Raw genomic sequence first — 20,617 nt, forward strand, 5'->3', positions numbered from 1 at the left:
TTTAGGCCCGGTCCATGCCAAGAATTGGACTTTATTTCTCTGCACAAGGGAGTTGGACTCGGGTGTCGTGCACGGGGTCTGGACTGAATCGGCTTAGCTACCACCTGTCCATTGGGCTTTAAGAGTTGAGGCTACCATGCTTCTGCTTCAGACATTCACGAGGATTGGACGTTATTGTTGTGGAGAAATTCCATCTTTTTTGGGATGCTCGTTGGTCATGGGGCTTATTCAATGAGAATTTTGTCGGTCTTGGTCAATCAAATTGCGGTGACATCCGCAAAAAAGGAGTAGCACATTAGGGGAGGTTGATGTGTACAGTACAGCCCTGTGATGTTGCTGCTGAGGTGAGGTTTAGGCTGGCAAGGCTCGGCTCGGCTCGGCTCGGCTCGGGCTCCGTCCCACGCCTGCGGTAAGTCACCGACAGCCTGCAGCTGAAGAAAAAATTAATAAAAGAGAAAAGGAATGTGAAGGAGTATAGGGAGAAAAGAGAAGAGAAAATAATTTTCTCTTTAATTTTGAAGGTGCTTTTTTTATGAACGAAAAATGCACTTCTTGGCTGATTAAATTTTTGATAAATTGTAGGGGTGTCAATGGGCCGGGTCGGGCCCGGTCTCATAAAGGCCCGACCCGGCCCGAAACCAAACAGTACCAAACTTGGCCCGGCCCGACCCGATACCCAAATCATATACGTCCAAGACATTCGGGTCGGGTCGGGTCGGGCCGGGTCTGTGTCTCCTTTTTTTTTATAAATAAATCTAGCTCCATCCAATACACAACACGAGCCGCAAAGGAGCATAGAGATCAATCCGGAGATGCCTCTCTCTCTCAAAATCCATAAGTTGCTCATTTCTTTACCTTTTCAAGCAAAAACATAAAACGAAGAAGTAGCATCATTACCGCCTAAGAAGCTTTAAGCTTCGTAGTCAACTCGGGGTCGATGAAGTAGATATAAATCAATGAATCAGGCAAAAACCCGACTTGACCTTAAACCCATTTCTTATACGCCATCAGTCAGCACTTTCAACCACGAACATTGGAAAAAGAACAGAAAAAGAGAAAAAACTTCAATCTCCAATGGTCGAACTTAGTTAAAAACCAACTCGTGGAGTCACTTCAAACCTTGAGCCAATCACTGCGCAAAAAATCTTCGTTTCTCGGTCCAATCAACAATTCTCCAAGCAAGATCCAAACTTCCGCTACGGTGAAAACACTCGGAACCAATTAAAGCACCTACTTCTCAATTACCCATGAATCTCCACCTCCACGAACGACCAAAAGACGATTAATCTATGAGCAAACTCCGAGAAAACGTGGTTATTCTATAGCTTTGACGAGAAGAGATCCGGTCAAGCCGATGGGGGGAAGTAAAAGAGTTGATCTCGGCGAGGAGAGATACAACGTCCCGTCACCGGTGCAGCGCGCTAAAAACAACTTGACGAACGTGACCTATCACGGTGATAACCGAGACCGCGAGGGCGTCGATGGGGGCAAGTGCGGCGGTTCTCTTGCTGATTTTTTGAAGGAGGGGGAAGAAGAAGGAACGATGGAAGTGACCCAGAAGTCGTCATTACTCGTTAGGGTTTTTGAGAGGCGTGAAGGGAACGAAGAGCTTAGCGTGATGGGCTTTTTGAGTTTCGGGCCTGAGTTAGAGCTAATGGTACCGGCCCTTATTGAAACAGTACCAACATCCGGCCCGAAAATTCCCTAAATTTTCGGGCCGGTCCGGGTCGGGTTGGGTCGGACCGGGCCGGTGCGGGTCTTTTTGACAGCCCTAATAAATTGAAGACCGAAAAAGTTTTAAAAAAAATACTTTTTTAATTTTTTGCGAAACCGACGAAACTTAGAATCGCCGTGAGCATTGACATAGGTACCCAGCGAGTTAACACTAGACCAGACAAACGGAAAATAGCCAATATGTAATGACTTACGGCGAATCCTGAACGTACTAAGATCGATGCCAGAGATTACGCCGTTAAAATTCTCCGGAGACTTGTCTGACCACTATTAGAAAAGGAAAAACCGGAGGTAAAAATATATAAAGAATAGTGAAGCGTCAAAAGCGAAAGCCACACCTGCGCTTCCGCGACTATAAATACCCTCGCTGTCCTTTACGCCCGACCCTTGCTCGCTGATCGCTCTTGCCCCTCGCCTGCCCAGCGCCACCATCATCTCTCTCCCTCTCTCTCGAATTCCGATTTCTCTTGCTACTATGGCCTCCACAGAGCCAGAGCACGAGCACCGCGAAGATGAGGAAGCCCCCGCCGGCGAAGACGAGGACACCGGAGCTCAAGTCGCTCCCATCGTCAGGCTTGAAGAGGTCTCCGTCACCACCGGCGAAGAAGACGAAGACGCTATCCTTGATTCGTATGTATTTCTCCGATTATCTGTTTAATTTCTTCATCGCTACTAGATTTTCTTTTTTTTTTTTGGTTATCCTCATCAGTCACTTTTTGAGATAGTAGGGTTTAGTCACTCCTTCTCCTCTTGTTTACCTTGGTATGGATGCGTAGAAAAGCGAAGCTTTATCGATTCGACAAGGAAGGGAATCAGTGGAAAGAGAGAGGTGCTGGCTCTGTTAAGTTTTTGAAGCACAAGGAATCTGGGAAGGTCCGGCTGGTCATGAGACAGTCCAAGACCCTCAAGATCTGTGCCAATCATCTTAGTGCGTGAATTTCAAGGCGATTGTGGCTTTTATTTTATTTTTTTATGTATCGTTTTCATTTGTTTCGCAAATATGCTGCCCTTCTTAACTCTGCGTTATGTGGCTATCTTTACAGTTCTCCCGACTATGTCGGTCCAGGAACATGCCGGGAACGACAAGTCCTGCGTTTGGCATGCAAGGGACTTCGCCGATGGAGAGCTGAAGGATGAGCTTTTCTGTATCAGATTTGCATCCGTTGAAAGTGAGTGGATTCTCTTCTTTTCCTTTTCTTTTTTTCCCTGAACGAGAGTTTCATTTGCCAAAGGTAGGAAATAGAACCTGCTATTGTAATTCTCAAACAAAACCAATTAGTGATCATGAATGAAATCGATCATAAGATAGGAGCAGTTGTTCAGTGTCGTCATGTACTCTGATTTGCTTTGGCCATTTACAAAGTGATTTCTCGATATCCATCGTCCTGCTTTGATTGAGATCATCTAGATCTAATTGAGTATTCAATGGCTTAATCGTACGGAAAATGTGCCTAGTGGAACTTTGTTTTGAAGCTCCTTCTTCTTTCAAGTATTGAGGATTAATGATGTCTGCTCTAGTGAGCTGTGGCGAATGAGATGTTTTAGGTTGAATCTTACGGGCAGCAGAATGGACTGCAAAGTGATTTAGGATGGTAAATGAGAGGAGTTCAGTTTAAATGCTGGAGTTGACTGGGATTTTGACAACTTATTCGCAAGTGAGTGATTAATTTTTCGGTATGGTTGATTTGGAACTGAATTTGATGGAATTTTCCTTTTGGAATGGAGTATGATTATTGAGGTTTCCCTTAATATGACAGGCATGACAGTAACCTATTTACAATAGGGTTTACACTGTCATGCGTCAAAAGACAGTTAACCTAGGCTCCATTATTTTGAAAAAGAAGTGTGGTTAATTTAAAGATCCCTTAGTGTCTGAGGAGGTTTAATTTAAGCTGCATAGGTGGAACGTGGTTTGGATATTGGATGTTGCTTCTCCAAGAGCAGTGAGCCAATGCAGAGCAAAGACTCTGTGTGATACACTGATACCTCTTTTGTATGACCCGAGATGAATCCAGTTCCTGGCTAGTGTTTTGGGTGAAGTAGACCCTCGGTTCGTTCTGTTTAAACCAGTGAATCAGGCAATTACGAGACTTTAAGTGTGAGTAATATATGCACTTCGTTACAAAGGACACTGGGTAGTGGTACTGTCTGTAGAATTATCTGAACCTGACATGTGAGGTTGGTGAAATTGGGTTTACCCCACAAGTCTATCAAAAGCATTTTTAGGGGAAAAATATAAGGACTTTCTCTATTAGTTGTTCCTCCTATTAGGTGAGTGAATGTCCCTTGAAAGAAGGATGGACAAGGTAATGAACTCATGGGAATATGCTCTGTTCCTCTTTAGTAAAACGATATAAGAAGGGGAGAGTTATTGAAGCCGACTGAGGCTCTTAAATTTTATTGGATTTGAGATCACTTATGTTACTGCTGCAATTGTGAGATTTTCCAAAGCCCACACATATTTCGCTAGTTCATTTGTGGTGTACAATGTATTGTGCACTGATTATGTGCCACAAGATTACTTAGTGATGCTATGAGATAGGGTTTCATGGAATAAGTACACTATCGGTGCCATAACTTTTGTACGACGTTTACTTGAGTGTTATCGCTGATGTGAACGCCAAAAAGCTGACGTGGATGTCGGAAAAGCTGACGTGGCATGTCGGAAAGCCGACGTAGACTCGGGAAAAGCCGACGTAGAACTCAAGTGAACGATTTTTGAAAGTTATGGCACTTAAGTGAACGCCGTACACAAGTTATGGCACTCACAGTGTACTTATTCTGGGTTCCATGCTATGACCAATCATTTATTTTGGAAGTTCTGCCTTATGTGAAATTATTTGCCTTGAAAGTGCTTTGGTCAGTTAGGCTCTATCTAGTATCTTCTCTATATTACGGCAATGCATCAATTCTTCTCGGTTATGGACAATGTGTCATGAAAAGTGAATTCCTTCTTTGAGTAGTAGTTGTCTTTTGACTCTCTTGGTCGTTATTTGCCCTTAGCTTCTCTTTAGCTGGAACAAGTTGAACAATTCAAGCTCGGAGTCTACTTTTTTGTTCTCGTTGAGTCACCAAATGGAAGTGTACTCTTAGACTGTGCCAAGGAAGTTTCTTCTGATATTCAAGTGAGCCGTAATTTTGTTGATCTGGAAATGCGGTGGAGTATGGTACTGAAATTTCCTTCAGGTGTAGTCTCACCTGGTGAAAGCATGTAGGCAGATGATAAGGAAAGTTTCATGCATCCGCTAGTGACTTGACTTTGTCTGCAGATGTCTCCTTTGATTGCTATAGATAATTCCTGGCTTGCAAGGTCTTTATTGTTTCTTCTCCCTTTGCTGTTTCAGATTGCAAAAACTTCATGGAGATGTTCCAGGAGGTTGCTGAATCTCAACAGAAGAAAGAGGAAAATGAAGATGCAAAAACGACTGCAGGGCTCCTTGATAAGCTGACTGTTGAGGAAAAGAAAACAGAAGATAAATCAGGTGAAGATGTGCCAGCATCAAAGGAAGTAAGCAAAACGGTGACTGAACCTGCCTCGGCAGACGGGGAGAAGAAAAGTGAGCCTGCTCCCTCGGCTTAAATGGGGATACTGCTTTTGCACCAGGATCTACCGGGCACAATGAGGAGTGGCTTTCTGATGCTCTTTTCTGCCTGTCTCTAGGAATTTGTCTGGGTTGGTCCTCTAGTTTCTGGTCGTCAAATGATTTGTTGGTCCGGACAAATAGAGTCGAGGCTGGGAGTTGCCGGCAGTTTATGGTCTTGGGTTTGTTGAGGCTTTTCACTTTTCCTTTCACCTTCGCAACACTTGGAAATTGATTATTAGTTGGTGGAAGTTGCAGTAAGAGCCAGAGACAGTATCACCAACATAATTGAGTGGGGTCATACTTGCATATGTTATGCTGGATTTTTCTGTACCGTGTGAAGAATCGCTCTGTTCTGCAGATAGATTCCTTTTCTAGACATGCAATGGGGTAACGTTATCTTTTGTTTAGTTATTTCATAAACCAAATTATTGAGCAACCTGTGATGTATCGGGTGAGGCTGCACTTTCATGGTTTTTATCGGGTCGTTGCTGCCGGCATTGCTTTTGAAAGAAAGATCAATGTTTTTATGTGACCCATTTTGTTAGCTTGCATACAGTGCCTGCGTATCTGCGATGGATCAAGAGGGTTGGAAGTCATGGGGCCATAGCCCATGGCCGCTTCATAATTGGTGTCATTTTATCAAATCATCGTACAAGAAATGGAGGTTGAGTTTGTTTCTTGAGATTTGAAAAATATTTTCTTAAAAATGATTCATTGTATCACTCAAAATAATTAATTAATAAATTTTGTTCTTTGTTGTTAAAACAATCTTATGTACAATTAAAGTACTTTTTCGTTTGTTAGTTTTTATAATTGATATAAACAATCATTTTTCAAAAATATTTTTCAAATTACTTATTTTTTCGCAAAATAAACGGAGCTATAATGTAAATAATTTAGGAAAATTTTTAAAAAAAGGACCTCAAGTGTCCTCAATTTCTCAAATAAGGGCTTAAAGTGAACATTATTTCAAATAAGTGTCTCAATCAAGGGCAATTCAGTCCTTCAATTATTTTTTTATTTTTTCTCTTTTTCTTTTCGTTTTCTTGTCTCTCCCTTCCCTTCCCTTCCCTTCCCTCTCCATCGTCACCACCACCCACATTGCTGCTACCATTCTCGCATCCCCCTCCCCTCCCCTCCAGTGCTGTTGCCGCCGCCCACTGAAAAGAAAACGGTGAGATGCCCTCTGCAGCCGTCCCTCATCAACTTTGGGCCTCTGCTAAGTTGCCGGGGTGGTGTTTCACTCCCGCTGGACTACACCCACGATCGCTGATACAGATTGACCGAACACGTATGCGGGTGAACGCAATCGAAGATAAACGGAAGTCACGGAATTGAGCCCGAAGCCGAACCAAACTCAAGGAAAACTCAATGATCTTAGAGAAGACCTCCCGTCGAACTCATGGTAGGCGTCGGCCGAAGAGAGGGCTCCGACTCGCTCGTTCACATTGGTTCATGGAGGCGATGTAGGTCGCTTGGCAGCATCGGCGGACGGCCACAAAGGATCGACTAGCTGGGCTAGATTCGGGATGCTTGGGACTACTCCTTTTCTCTCACTCTCATTTTTTGTTGTTGTTCTATGAAGTTTGAAGCATGGAAGTGTGGAGGTAAGAGGGGGCATGCGAAGCTGAACCAGAGAGAGGAGGAGGAGCCTTGTTTCCTTTCTCTTCTTTTTCAAAACTCCATCCTGAAGCGAGCTCTCTCTATCTCCTTCTTCTTCAGTTTTCTCGGCCTCTCAACCGAACTTGCCTTGCCTTTTTGGGATCTCTCCGCGATGGTTCGCTTAGAACAACCCCCACGTCTAGAAACAGGGCAGAAGAAAGGCGTCATCAGTCCGAGAAGGATCGGTTTCGGTGAAGGTCATCGAACAACAAAGCTTGAGGGGCGTTGAGGATCCTTCCTCTTTTCTTTTTTTTATTGCTTAGTTGAGCTCTCTGAAGTCTCCTTGGAAGTTCCATTTTTTTTTTCCTTTCTCTCAGTCGCCCCCACAGAACCAAGGGAGGTGAGGGGGATGCGAAACTGGCAGTAACAGTGCATACGGCGGTGGCGAAGGAGATGGAGAGGGGAGAGAAGAGGAAAGAGAGAAGAAAAAGTGATAAAAAAAAAAAAACAATTAAATGACGAAATTGCCCTTGGTTCAAGCCCTTTTTTGAAACGATTTAAGTACTTTAGGCTCTTATTTGAAATAATATCCACTTCATTGTCTTGTTTGAGAAATTGAGGATACTTGAGACCTTTTTTTTGAAAATTTTCTACTAATTTATGCGTCGCTTCGGCATATAAAAATTGCAAATATAGAGGATCCTTCCCTTCCAATTGAAGTTTGCTCGCCTCTTACATTCACCGTTTCCCTCGTGTATGGTCGTAACTTTCTTGGCAGCCCTTTTTTATACTTCCAAGTTATATTGTATCGTGTTTTTTTTTTTTTTTTTTTGAATTATTGGGAGTCAAAGTTGGGATAACTTCAGAATGGGTATGGGCAAATCCCCTATGCATAGCTCATCAAAGCAGAGAAGTCGCAGAAGCGAATATCATATAGGAAGGAATCGAAATGTAACAAGCGAAGGGCGATGATGGGCACACTTGGAAGGGTCGCATAATGGAATTGCTAATGCTCCGGGGTTTCGTCCTGAGGGTTTTTGACTTTGGTCAATATTCATGAAAGACACCATCTAACAATTTCTCCTCTTTGGCGTCCACGAAGCAGGCAAAGAAAAGGGGATAAGAAAGCGAATGTCAAAAACGTCTGAGAGCTCGAGCCCCAGCGGCAGTGGCCAACTCAATTGAAGCAGAAAGACCGGGTGGATTTAGTTCGGCTTTTTCAAAGCCCACTGAAGCCCCAAAACTGTTTGAGGAAAATGCAGTGCCTTTGACAATTATTCTCAAGGGGTGTTGGGATGAAAGTTGGCCTTGAGAATGCTGAAAGCTCAATACTGATAGGGACTAGCTTTGAACTTTCAACATTTTGTCAAATACTGAGTTATGATTTTTTTTTCTTTCAAAACTATCCTCACTTTTTCTTTCAAATTCCGATTTTATATCTTATATTTTACTAAAAAAATAAAATTGAAAAATTGAAACCCTAGGCAACCGTGACCGTTTCCTGGGTTGCGCGACCTCAGGTCCCATTTTCAAGGTCGCGCGACCTCAAGTTTGATTTTCCTTTTATAATTTTTAAATATATTTCATTTAAAACGAAATATTGATTTTTCTTTCTAAAAATTAATTAGGTCAGAGTTGCTTTTCAAAGTATTTTTACTACTATCTATAAAATATATATATATATATATATATATATTTTTTTTTTTATTTTACCAAACGCTATTTGCATTTCTTCAAAGCTCTTTAGGTTAAAAAGTATTTGCATTCCCTCAAAACCCATTTGCAAAGACTATCATGACAAAGACTTCACAACCAAATCCTATCTTCATGCAGTAGTAGGGCTTACAATTTGTCCGTGCGGTGTACCAACTAGTAACATACGTCTATGGAGTTTGGCAGGGTTGGACATGCGATGTCATATGATTCGGGAGAAACAAACGACCGAACCGAGGATTCGGTTGTTGAAAATGGGTCAGACGATACGACACGATAGCCCCTTGGGTTTTGGCCAGCGATGCATGTCTCGGGTCTCGAACTGTCATCAATCGCCTTCTCAATAATGAGACTCGGCAGGGACTTCGAGAATTTTCGATGGAGCCAAAGTGGGGCTCTTCTTGTGGATTTCATTTCGATGACGACTTCCCATCATGTTTGTTGAATAAGGAATTAAAGTATAATCTCTTTCCCATAATGTTCAATCGGCTTTTGTCGTCGCACGTGCGGCAGTATTGAATTATACTTATCGAGAGAGAGAAAGAGTGTGACAGGCTAGTAATTGCATCCATTCATTTCAGCCTCTCTTTTTTTCTATATATATCATTCGGTCTTCTTTATTCAGTAGGTAACATCAAATCTTAGTAAATGACCAAAAAACAAAAATCAAATCTTGGTATCTCCTACTGTTCACCCCTCAAACCACGATCTATCTCTATCGATTCTTGCATATTGATCACCAAGTTACAACTAGGACGATCAAAATGGATCACAAGTCTATATTCTAATCCATATTTATTTAAAAGGGCCATCTCAAATTTAAAGTGTGATCATAATGGGTTTTTAAGTTAAAAACCCAAAACAAATTAATTTGAGTGGGCTGGTTATAAATTCACTTTTAACACATTTAATAAACAGGTCATGCTTAACCCGCTTTGGTCCTTCTTCACAGATCCCTTCTCTCTCCCTCTTCGATTTCGTGACTCATGACCTTCTCCTTCCATTCGCTCTACTTCTGCCATCGTTAGGTTTTGTTCAACCTCTGGCTTATAACTTCACACTACCGTGACAAGTTACATTTCTAGGGAAATCCAAGCTTTCACCACCACCTTCACGTCTCGTCCATAAACCAATTCCCGAGCTCCCTCACTAACTTGGCGAGTCTTACATAGAGAAGCCCATTCTTCAAAGGCAATAATTTAAGGAGAAAAGTCGCTAAAATGAATCCCGGGTCGGGTCAAATTTGTGTCGGGTATGGGTTGAATAGGGTACGAGTCACTAAATCTAAGTTGGATATAAATGGATCAAAATAGAATAAATGTGCCAACTTGGGTCGAACCATTTTCAACCCAATTCTACCACCTATTTGATGAATCTAGTTGTAACCGAGGAAGGAAATTCGATGTTCATTTACGGATATAATTTCATGAACTGTATAAAAACTTATCATCACGTGATATGTTGGCGTAATATTAGGAAAGCATAACTTGGCTTTGGATTATATAGTTTGTATTGCTAATCAATGAAGAGACTGGATCTTAGATTGCTTCATAATCTATGGCTACTCTTGATCTGCATGTGATGCCACCTAAGTGGACGACGTTCATTTCTCCCGATCTAGTTTTGGCAAATCACATCATTTGGTCTCGCATAGGAAGGATTAAGAACAAACTAGAAAAACTAATATGAAGAGTCACTGTATAAGATGAGATTATTCCTCTAGAACATGGTCCCAGTAATTTAGGCTGACCAATACTACAAGCTACGAAAGTGATTAATGTCGGTCCTAATTCAGGGTCAACTTCCATGCCATGCCAATGCCATGACTTTGGCAAAAGTCGAACGCATTAAAGCATTTAAGTTAGGTCAATATTGTAATTGCCTAACCCGGCTCGCCTAATATGTAATGGTTCGGCCCGAGAGCGGTCGTGATTTGTTTATCCAATACGAACGCCAAACTAATTAATTAAATTAAGTTTCAGACAAGCGCTAAACACCACTCTTTCAAAAATGAAAGAACTCCAAGGATTTTGGAGAGATTGAGAATAAAGGAGAGAAAAACCATTCATGTGCTGAGAAAGGAAGCAAAGTTTTCTTTTTGACAATTCCAAGGGATCGACTCAATTATAATCTGGAGTAACTTTCTTAGACAATGATTTCTTTGTTAATAACAGGAGTAGAACAGGTGGTGGGGTTTTTTTTAAATGATGGGTAGGTTTTTCACTGCACTTGTGTTGGTCCTGAGTTGTAACTTACAATGGTGTTCAACACTAACTAGTATTTCGGAAAATCGACCGTTCAATTGTTAAGCATGGGCATGTTTAGCAAGTTATCATGACTCCGTTGCATAAAAATGGACAAACTAAACGAGGTTTAGGCTTTGACTTCGGCTGCCAAAAAGATGAAGAAGGTGGGCGCCATGGTTGAGCAAGAAGATGAAAATCATGCCAAGAGCGCTGTTCGGAAAGGGAAGGGTGGCCATACTCATTACTCAAGGAGGAGAAGTAGGAGGCGAGGAGGGTCGAGGTAAACAGCACTTATCGCATTTTTGGTCACTCGTAACTCTCTCTCTCTCATTCATTATAAACACATTCGCACCTTCTCGTTCTTGTCCATCATTCCTTTGACCCCCCTCTTTCTCTCTCCCCCGCTCTCCGAGTCTGCAGAGCCGTCCGCCATGAATGCACCTGAACAAGCGTCTGAATTGGGAATATCTCAACAGGTTCCGTTTCTATTCCCGTCATCTTTCCACCGTTACCCTTTTTCAGTTTCGCTCGTTCCTTTTTTCATTGTATTCATGGATGGTGTCTTTCTTCTGTTGCCATTTTCCATTCTCATAAACTCTTAGTACTAGCAAGATTGTCCAGAGCAATGCTCTGGTTTTGCGCTTGAGCGTTGCAGCATTTTCAGTGCATTCGACTTCAGTTTGGTTAAGAAAGAAAATAAATAAATAAAGTTTCAGTATTGTTGCTCTATTGCCCAATTTTAGTGAACTGATGAAATACTTTTCTTAAGTTTATGTTTTCACCGGAATCTTTATGCGCTGAATCGAGTGTCTTTGGCCTTGTATACTGGGGTCCACTGTTTGAGTGGCGGACGATATTTTTTCATTTTGAAATGTTTCTTTGGCAAGTTGAGCAAAATGGGAATGTTTCAGAATGACCCAAATCTATCACATGAACAGGAATTTACAGTCCCAGAGCTTGTTTATTAGCATGGGAATATGCAATTGCTCACGTCTGCAGCCTAAGACTAACGTTTTGAAACTTCTGCACTCTGTATGGTTCTATCTGAATTAGGCCGTCTTTCGCTGTTTCCGTAATTGTGTATCTGCAAAACATTCGAGCATCGAGTTTTCCTGCGTATCTGCAAAACATTGAGTGTTCTTTCATTTATCTTTTGGATAATGACTCTGACTAAATATGTTCGAGTGTTTACCAAGCGCTATTTGCATCTGCCCAATACCCTTTAGTCTGAAGTCCTTTGAACTCATGGAAAGGCTTTGGGCAAATGCTCTTCCAAACGCATCCATAGTAACCATTGCAGCTTCTTCTCTCGGTTGCCAAAAGGGCAAACACCTGTTAGCTTCCATAGTTACATGTGATTCTATGAAATTGCAGGCTGCCTTGTGCTTGATTCCATTTAGGATATCTTTGAGGGTGCTAGTTTTCAATCTACATAAGCACTTTGCATGATGTTTTACATTGATTGTGCTTGTAATCTAGGAATGGTAGTAGGCTGGTAAACTTATGAAGGTATCTGACATAGTAACTGCTGAAGCATCTTCTCTATGTTCTTTTCGTCCATGTGATTGATCTTGATATATCTGGTAATGATCATGTTTCTCTAAATTAGAATGTGAAGAGGGTGTCATATACAACTGTGCTCACATTGGCTTACCAAAGCCTTGGAGTGGTATATGGTGATATCAGTACCTCCCCTCTCTATGTATACAAGACTGCCTTCTCTGGAAAGTTGAGCCTTCACGAGAATGATGAGGAGATCTTCGGTGTTCTTTCATTTATCTTTTGGACGATGACTCTAATTGCGCTTTTCAAGTATATCTTCATTGTGATGTCTGCCAATGACAACGGAGAAGGTATGGAGCAGAGCTTTATCCTCACGTTTGGATTCTTGATGAAGTGACCAAAAAGGAACTATGTTTGCTCCCTTGCCCTGGGAATGCAAAGCAGAAGTTGCTGATAGTCCCTTTTTGACTATGCATGCTAAGCAACCTAACCTTGCCGGGTCAAATGCCCTTACAAATCAATTGCCTGCAGTGCCATCTGTTTTCCTCTATTTAAGTATCACAATCATGCACTTATGTACTGCTTGTGGCTCTGCATTAGGGCATATTACCATAGAAATGTTCGCATTACTCAGAAGGCATTTTCTTGTCAATACCTTGGAAAGTGTGAGACTTTGCTTTGCCGTAGTATGTTGCTCATTATCCAGAGTTGAAAAGCCACATAACTGATGCAGCAATATGAGAATGATGTAGGTGGGACATTTGCCTTGTATTCTTTGCTTTGTCGACATGCAAGACTGAGCATTTTACCCAATCAACAAGATGTCGATGAGAAGCTGTCTTCTTACGCAAGGGACAGATCAGCTGATTCGCAGCAAAGCTTGGCCCTAAAGTCTTTCCTGGAGAAGCACCCTATTTTTCGCACAAGCCTGTTGATATTTGTTCTTCTAGGAACTTGTATGGCAATAGGTGATGGTATTCTGACTCCTTCAATATCAGGTAGCTAGAGCTGTCACAGCATATCAATTTTCCTTTTAATTCTACATGCTTTTTGTCCCAAAGCAAGCTACTTTTTCAATGCATGAATATGCACTTCAAATAAAATAAATCCAATGACTGCTGTTTTCCTCAAGATAGCAATAGTTTTCAAGCTTCTACTTCTGAAGTATTTGTGGTTTTTACTCATAATGATATTGGGGGACTTAGTATGCTTCCTGATGGATAAAGATCTTATGTAGAAGTCTTTGCTTCTCTTTTGGTGTTCATTTGTAATTGGTGGGCTTTGTTGTGCATCCAGAGGAGGAGAGTTAATTTTATAAATTCAACTTTAATATGACGTTAAGTTCGATTGGTGAATTTATGCAGAAATATTGTGTTTTTTTTGGGGCCATGTATGTTGAGCTGATCAACTCCTAATACTCAGATTTAAATCTCTTTTCCCTTTTTCAGTTCTTTCAGCAGTTTCGGGAGTCAAGCTTAAAATACCAGAACTTCACGAAAGTAAGTCAACCCTCCTACAATTACCAAAATCTCTCACTATGTGAATGAACTCTGAGGCTAGGTCATCTACGCTCCGCAGATTATGTTGTTACAATCTCATGTGTCATCTTGCTGGGACTTTTCTCTCTTCAGCACCATGGGACGCACAGAGTTGCCTTCTTGTTTGCCCCAGTTGTCATGGCATGGCTTCTTTGCATATGTTGCATTGGGATTTACAATATATTCTGCTGGAATACACAAATAATACACGCACTATCTCCTGTATATATGTTGAGTTTCCTAAGAAATACAGGCACTGAAGGATGGGTATCACTGGGTGGAGTGGTTCTGTCTATCACAGGTACCTCTCTTTCACGTTGAATAAAATATAGTACTTCCAGTTACTCTGCTGAATGGAAGCTAATCTTCTCAGGTGTTGAGGCAATGTTTACTGATATGGGCCATTTCTCTCCTCTCTCAATTAGGGTGATTGTCCCTTAACTCGATGTACCCAGCATTATCATTCTGGCAACTTGAAAGGACATCTTCTTCGAATTGGTTTTTCTCATCTCCAATTCACCTCGTGTTTAATGCTTATCACATGAATTTTAGGTAGCCTTCACAGTTCTTGTCTATCCTTCTCTTATACTCGCATACATGGGGGAGGCAGCATTTCTCTCGAAGCATCATGAAGATATTCAAAGAAGCTTCTACAAGGCCATACCAGGCAAGGAATTACTGAGTTACAGGTGGTTAAGTTCAGTTACCTCTGAAAGATCTTAACTTCAGATTAATGTCTATCGCAGAACCCGTCTTTTGGCCAGTTTTTATTGTGGCAACTTTAGCTGCAGTGGTAGGAAGTCAGGCCGTAATATCAGCCACCTTCTCCATCGTAAGCCAGAGCTCTGCATTGAACTGCTTTCCCCGAGTTAAAATCATTCATACATCTAGTAAAATCTACGGCCAAATATACATTCCTGAGGTCAACTGGATGCTGATGTTTCTTTGTCTTGCGGTGACAATAGGATTGAGGGACACTAACATGATTGGTCATGCATATGGTGAGTCTACAGTATTACGGTGATTGAACTAATTGCAAATATGTTCCACGATATGCGCCACCTACTGGTATGGAGTTATCATTTTTGTTATGTCACTGCAGGGCTAGCAGTGACCACTGTTATGTTCGTGACAACTTGCCTCATGGGATTGATCATTATAATTGTGTGGAAGAGGCGAATAATCAATGCTATCTCATTTGTTGTGATCTGTGGCTCAGTCGAACTGCTTTACATCTCGTCTTCCATCTGCAAGGTCCCAGAAGGCGGATGGATTCCTCTTACTTTGTCTCTCATTTTTATGGCTGTGATGTATATATGGAATTATGGCACCATGAAGAAACACCAATTTGACATTGAGAACAAAGTCTCCATTAACAGAATAATCTCTCTGGGGCCTAGCCTTGGTATGGTTCGAGTCCCGGGGATTGGACTCGTGTATACCAACCTTGTGACAGGCATACCGGCCATCTTTGGACACTTTGTGACGAACTTGCTAGCATTTCATCAGGTTCTGGTCTTTGTTTGTGTAAAATCTGTTCAAGTTCCCCATGTCAGCGAACATGAGCGGTTTCTCATGAGTAGGGTCGGACCAAAGGAGTATGGCATGTTTCGTTGCATCGTGAGGTATGGTTACAAGGATTTACAGCAAGAGAACTACAACTTCGATGACAGTTTGGTTACAGGAATTCTACAATTTGTGGAAACTGAAGATGGCGATTGCTCGAGGCCGGCAGCAATATCATCAGGACAGATTGGAAACCAGCGAATCCAGGCCTTCAGCACTCGAGATCTCTCTTCGCTGGGCTTATATCATGAAACTAGCACGCAATCTCAGTGTGACGTCGGAGGAACGTCATCAGATATCAACCAATCAGAAGCTCCTCCTCTAAAAGGGGAGACGCTTCGGATACTAAAGGCTGAAGAATCTGGAGTTGCTCATATTCTGGGGCACTCCTACGCGAAGGCGAAGAAATCCTCTCCCATTCTGAAGAAATTAGCCATAGATGTCGTGTACGCTTTCCTGAACAAGAATTGCAGGGACCCTGATGATGTGCTGAACGTGCCTCACACGTCTTTGCTGGAAGTGGGTATGGTTTACTATGTCTAGTTTCAACTGGGCAAATCAAAGTTGGCCTCAGATCCTGGGATCTCAAGACAGAAGTACAAATCCGAGGAGCTCAGGGGCTTGATCGACACTAACAAAGTTGAGAAAATCAAGACAAGGAAACCTGAAAGCAGGAAGCTTGTCTGAAGGTGAAGTGGTTAAAGCACAAATTAATGCTATGTAAATGAGAATGCAAAAAGAGTTCGAAATTGGCAAGGTAGAATATGATAAGCTGACATATTGTTGAAATGTGGGTATGCTGTGCATTTTTTTTTTCCTTCTCAAACTGAAGTGTAGGCTTAGCTCACATAAGGGCGACATATACATACTCAGTGTGAGCTCGAAAGGAGAGAGCAAAAGTGAGAGGTGAAGTGTTGTAATTTGCTTACTGACCTCGGATGAATAGCCCAGTTGAATTAATTTTCATTCAAGGACCGAAATACATATATTCATCTTTTTCTCAAATAATGACCTGAAGTACTATATGTATTTCAAAGAAGGGTTTGACAAAAGGCATTTTCGTCATTTACTTTTTTTTTTTTCTTTTTTTTCCCCCTTAATTTTTGCCCGTGGCCGGTTTCATGACTGGCCACCGGCAAGGGCTGGGCAACGAGCAAGGCCGTCTTTGCCAGCGGCGAGTGAGGTGACCCTAGCCTAGATCTAGTGAGGGCTCGCCTTGGCGGTCCTAGGTGAGGCAACCGACCACCGGCGAAAATGAAAAGAAAAATATAAATAAAAGGAAAAAAGTAAATGACGAAAATGCCTATAATCATACCAATCCATATTAAGTGGGAACAATTAAGTTCACGACTTTATCGTTACAACTAAAAATCATAAGTGTCGCGTTCGAATTAATTAATGGAAGGAATGATCCTGGCTAAGCTAAGAGAACTCCACATTTGAAATGGAGCGCGAGACACAGGAAAAAGGTGGTCCCGGCGGGGCTCGAACCCGCGACCTTCGGCTCATAAGACCAACGCTCTAACCAACTGAGCTACGGGACCTCTTGTTCTCTCTTTTGCCTCATTTATTATTTCATCATACTTTGATTTCATTAGACCAAGTTTTCACCCATTGACGGCGTGTCAGCTAATAAGGACGGTCTCTCCTCTTCTCGCTGGACGTCTTCCGATGCCTCGTAAATTGTTTGCGACACCTAATTTTAGCATATCTCAAGTCTCAGCTCCAACTTTTCAACCGTAGGGCATTTTGTTTTTGGATGATTCATAGCACTAGCACATGATCAGTGCCTCCTCTTCTTCCACCTCTATATCTTCGGATTAAACCCCAATCCGTGTACCAATTTATGGCGTTCGCACGATTTTGTTTCTCCATAATCGAAACATCTAACTTTCTCAATCTGCACAATCAAATCTTTATATCATCAATCGGTACCTAATACCGCACCGTGCTCGTCGCATAATATTTCGGCTTTAGCTAGCGGGACCTATCCAAAAAGCTAAGAGTCCTGAATTAACAAAGAGAAACCTTCGCATGAAAGACATAATCAGAAATATACGCCGCACTAACCAAGATAGAATGGCGCAGGGCATTCTGCACGTTCCTCAAAACAATAGAAAAGGGTGCCATGCAAAGTCGGACTGCACTTGGATCTTTGATGATGTCTAGAACAAAAAAAATATTATAAAGAGAAGTTGGTATTACTAGGCTTTCCACTTGAAGAGAACTAAAGAAAGAGCACGATTACTTCGTTGGTATTACTAGGCTTTCCACTTGAAGAGAACTAAAGAAAGAGCACGATCACTTCGTTGGTATTACTAGGCTTTCAACTGAAATCCCTCACTTTTCTCTGGGAGTATACACAGTTTCAGCAACGAGCTGACGAGCGCACGCATAAAAGCACCAGATAACGCAGGGACAGATTCCATTAGCTCAAATCCAATATAAGCTTCATGACTTCCTAATGAAGATTCAACCCAGAGATCAAGAATACATCTTTTTCCTTCTATCTGTTTCATCCATGTTCCATTCGGTGGTTCGGATTTTACATGACGAAGCTGTTCCTTTGCCCAATTTATCTCCAAAAAGTGACTAAGCCCATAGGGCGAGGATGGACATAGATGCAGAGCCGAGAGTAAGAGCAACAAAAGATGCCTTCTTCAACCACGGCTCGGAGGAGTCCATCAGCTTGTTGTGGAAAAAATCCGCTGCTATGAGATCTACGAGCGCCATGTAGATGAGTATGCCAGACGACAGAGATCCCAGTAGACCTTCCATAATCAGAGCGTGAGGGCTACTGTCGTCGTAACCTGTCACTGAGAACACGATCATCCCCAGTATTATCCCCATTGGAGTCGTCACTGAGAACATGAAGCACATGTAGGCTGTTGTCCCGAAGTTGAAACCCGCCTGTCATCATTTTAAGTCCGTACATCGTTTAGATAATATGATTGATCAACACACACGTGAGATGCAAGATCAAATGTCGTGCAGCTCTATCTAGAATTATCTGTCGGGTCAAGACTCACATAAGTAAGATAACAAGTCAGACCAAATGCATACTGAGTACCAAACGGAATGATGGAAATTGCAGGAACGGAGCATGCTGCATCTCTAATTAGTGTACGACATTGGACTGGATCCACAAGAAAGTTGATGATAATGCAGAACTAGGGCTGGCCACGCACAACCACTTTGAAAGGACAAAGAAGCACTGATGAAAAGTGGACGGCTCATACCGATCCATGATTTACCAACACTTAAGGAAGTTGCTAACCAAGAAAAAGCGTACGCTGCCAAAAAGCGTTAAAGAAGTACCATAACATACTAATAACTACCGATCATGAATGAAAAATAATCATCATTTGCAGAGTTTTGCTATGAGAAGAGAAACTGTGATGGTTTATTAAAAAATAGCGATAAATCAAACCTTCCGAACTTGCAGACGAGAATGAGGTTTGTGTATCTCTATCATGAGGACTTGAGGAGAGACAGCTATAGGTTTGGAGTGATGGACTATGGTCCATGGCAGTGACCAAAGGAGAACTTCTTATGATAATCCACACTCCAACAGTCAGGATCTAGCGAAGGCTATAACCCAACTTCCAACAAGATAAGTTAATTGGGAATACAGGCAATTGAATACAACCATTCGAATGACTTGTCAGTGTGAGTAATCTACACTCTTCGTGACAAATTATCAAACATGTGGCGATCATTCGATTGCATAATCACCTATATGGGAAGTGGGAGTATTAGCCTTCACAATGATTCCACCCTACAAGTATCACATCTACCATTCTTATTGACTAGCGATAATTTACTAACTCTACTAGTACCTTCCATAATCAGCTGCTAATTTTAAAAGGATCTATCGGTAATCACACCGCCGCTGGACAAAGAAGGATATAATAAGCAAGCGTGGCTATAGTCCACAAAAATTCCCCACATACACTCAACCAAACAATCGGCTAATAAAATCCGATGAGGTGAAGGATCCAAACAAGAGAAATTAGCAATTGAGAAGCAAGAAAACAAGATTTTCGACCCACCTGAGCAATGCAACCGCCGAGTCCCATGCCTTCGAAAATCTGGTGAAAGGCCAAGGCAGCGACGAGAGGCCTAATTGTGCATTGGTTCTGAGACATGCCCATCGTGACCCCAATTATCACCGAGTGGAATATTATTCCAATCTCCAGCACCTGCGACACCAATTTCTGCTTCAGCTTAACCAATTCCTCGGCCTCATCGCCACCGCAACTTGCCCCCAGCTCGGCCGATTCGACGACCCCCAGCTCGGCCAGCTTCTTCTCTTCGTGGGTCCCGATGGGCTTGTACGGCGACTGGTGGCTGTGCTGCACGTGGGAGCTGGCGGTGAGGTCGACGAAGAGAGCGAGGAGGGCGCCGAAGAGAGTGACGAGACCGGCGAAGGGGAAGTCTTTCCAGGGGTGGCGAGTGGCGACGGCGCAGTCGGAGAGGGCGTCGTAGGCGTCGGGGAGGACGTGGACGAGGGAGGTGGAGAGGATGACGCCGGCGGCGAAGCACTTGATGACGAGGACGGCCTTGTCGTAGGCGGGCTTGCCTTGGAAGTAACGGGCCAAGAGGACGGGGGAGGAGATGCCGACGACGCTGGTGAAGAAGATGACGAGGATGGATATGAGCTTGAGATGGGTCGCCGCTGAGGTGTCCCTGCAAGCGAGGGCTCGTGCCGTGTCGGTTACGCACCTTCCCATTTCTTCTTCTTCTTCTTCTTCTTCTTTAGCCCTGGGCCGATGGACGACGATGGTTCGGCTTCTCTCCTCTTTTCCTTTCTTTTTTGGTTGGCGGCCTGCAGGATTCAGCTACTGTTCAATTCTGGTTCTGCTACTGACTTTCAGTCGTCTTCTCCGTCGTCGGTCGAGCCAGTCACAGCCCGTGAATGTTTTGAAGACGACTTTGGGAGATCCTATGGTGCGGAGTCAAGGGACGATGAAGAACAGGAACGGAGCGGGACCCCCTTGCATTTAAACGAAGCCGCTTTCAGTCATGGCGTGTCAAAAAGTCAAAATTGGAGGAGGACGGTCCTGAGAAAATCAAGGCAAAGTGAATAGGAATTTCCATGTGCTACGAGGCTACGATTCAATGAGGTGCC

At 42.6% G+C, this 20,617-nt stretch overlaps 3 protein-coding genes and 1 non-coding gene across 8 annotated transcripts; 2 read left to right on the forward strand and 2 right to left on the reverse strand.

Moving 5' to 3' along the window:
• Window positions 1-2,102: 2,102 nt before the first annotated feature.
• LOC115745900 (ran-binding protein 1 homolog b) lies at window positions 2,103-5,729 on the forward strand. The gene is made up of 4 exons (XM_030681526.2): window positions 2,103-2,364; window positions 2,511-2,662; window positions 2,778-2,903; window positions 5,079-5,729. Exons 1-4 carry the CDS (start codon window positions 2,210-2,212, stop codon window positions 5,312-5,314), a joined length of 669 nt encoding a protein of 222 aa, XP_030537386.1. The 5' UTR covers window positions 2,103-2,209; the 3' UTR covers window positions 5,315-5,729.
• Window positions 5,730-11,171: 5,442 nt separating this feature from the next.
• Window positions 11,172-16,450, forward strand: LOC115746053 (potassium transporter 1). Of its 4 annotated transcripts, none has more exons than XM_030681766.2 (10): window positions 11,172-11,355; window positions 12,489-12,732; window positions 13,135-13,380; window positions 13,831-13,881; window positions 13,961-14,221; window positions 14,294-14,346; window positions 14,473-14,587; window positions 14,667-14,921; window positions 15,023-16,280; window positions 16,324-16,450. In XM_030681766.2, the coding sequence occupies exons 1-9, from the start codon at window positions 11,311-11,313 to the stop codon at window positions 16,027-16,029; spliced, it is 2,277 nt and encodes a 758-aa protein (XP_030537626.1). In that variant the 5' UTR covers window positions 11,172-11,310; the 3' UTR covers window positions 16,030-16,280; window positions 16,324-16,450. The 4 variants fall into 4 exon arrangements, with proteins under 4 accessions (XP_030537626.1, XP_030537628.1, XP_030537627.1 ...); XM_030681768.2 differs by having other exon boundaries at window positions 14,174-14,221; XM_030681767.2 differs by having other exon boundaries at window positions 13,135-13,350.
• Window positions 16,451-16,956: 506 nt separating this feature from the next.
• TRNAI-UAU lies at window positions 16,957-17,030 on the reverse strand. The gene has a single exon. It is a non-coding gene; the product is annotated as a tRNA-Ile (tRNA).
• A 741-nt stretch (window positions 17,031-17,771) lies between these two features.
• Window positions 17,772-20,384, reverse strand: LOC115745984 (zinc transporter 6, chloroplastic). Of its 2 annotated transcripts, none has more exons than XM_048281427.1 (3): window positions 20,301-20,384; window positions 19,539-20,242; window positions 17,772-18,396 (listed from the first exon to the last, which is right to left on the reverse strand). In XM_048281427.1, exons 2-3 carry the CDS (start codon window positions 20,217-20,219, stop codon window positions 18,079-18,081), a joined length of 999 nt encoding a protein of 332 aa, XP_048137384.1. In that variant the 5' UTR covers window positions 20,220-20,242; window positions 20,301-20,384; the 3' UTR covers window positions 17,772-18,078. The 2 variants fall into 2 exon arrangements, with proteins under 2 accessions (XP_048137384.1, XP_030537513.1); XM_030681653.2 differs by having other exon boundaries at window positions 19,539-20,271; window positions 20,318-20,380.
• Window positions 20,385-20,617: the final 233 nt, after the last annotated feature.

This window comes from Rhodamnia argentea, chromosome 6, assembly GCF_020921035.1.
Source record: "Rhodamnia argentea isolate NSW1041297 chromosome 6, ASM2092103v1, whole genome shotgun sequence".
NCBI lineage: Eukaryota > Viridiplantae > Streptophyta > Magnoliopsida > Myrtales > Myrtaceae > Rhodamnia > Rhodamnia argentea.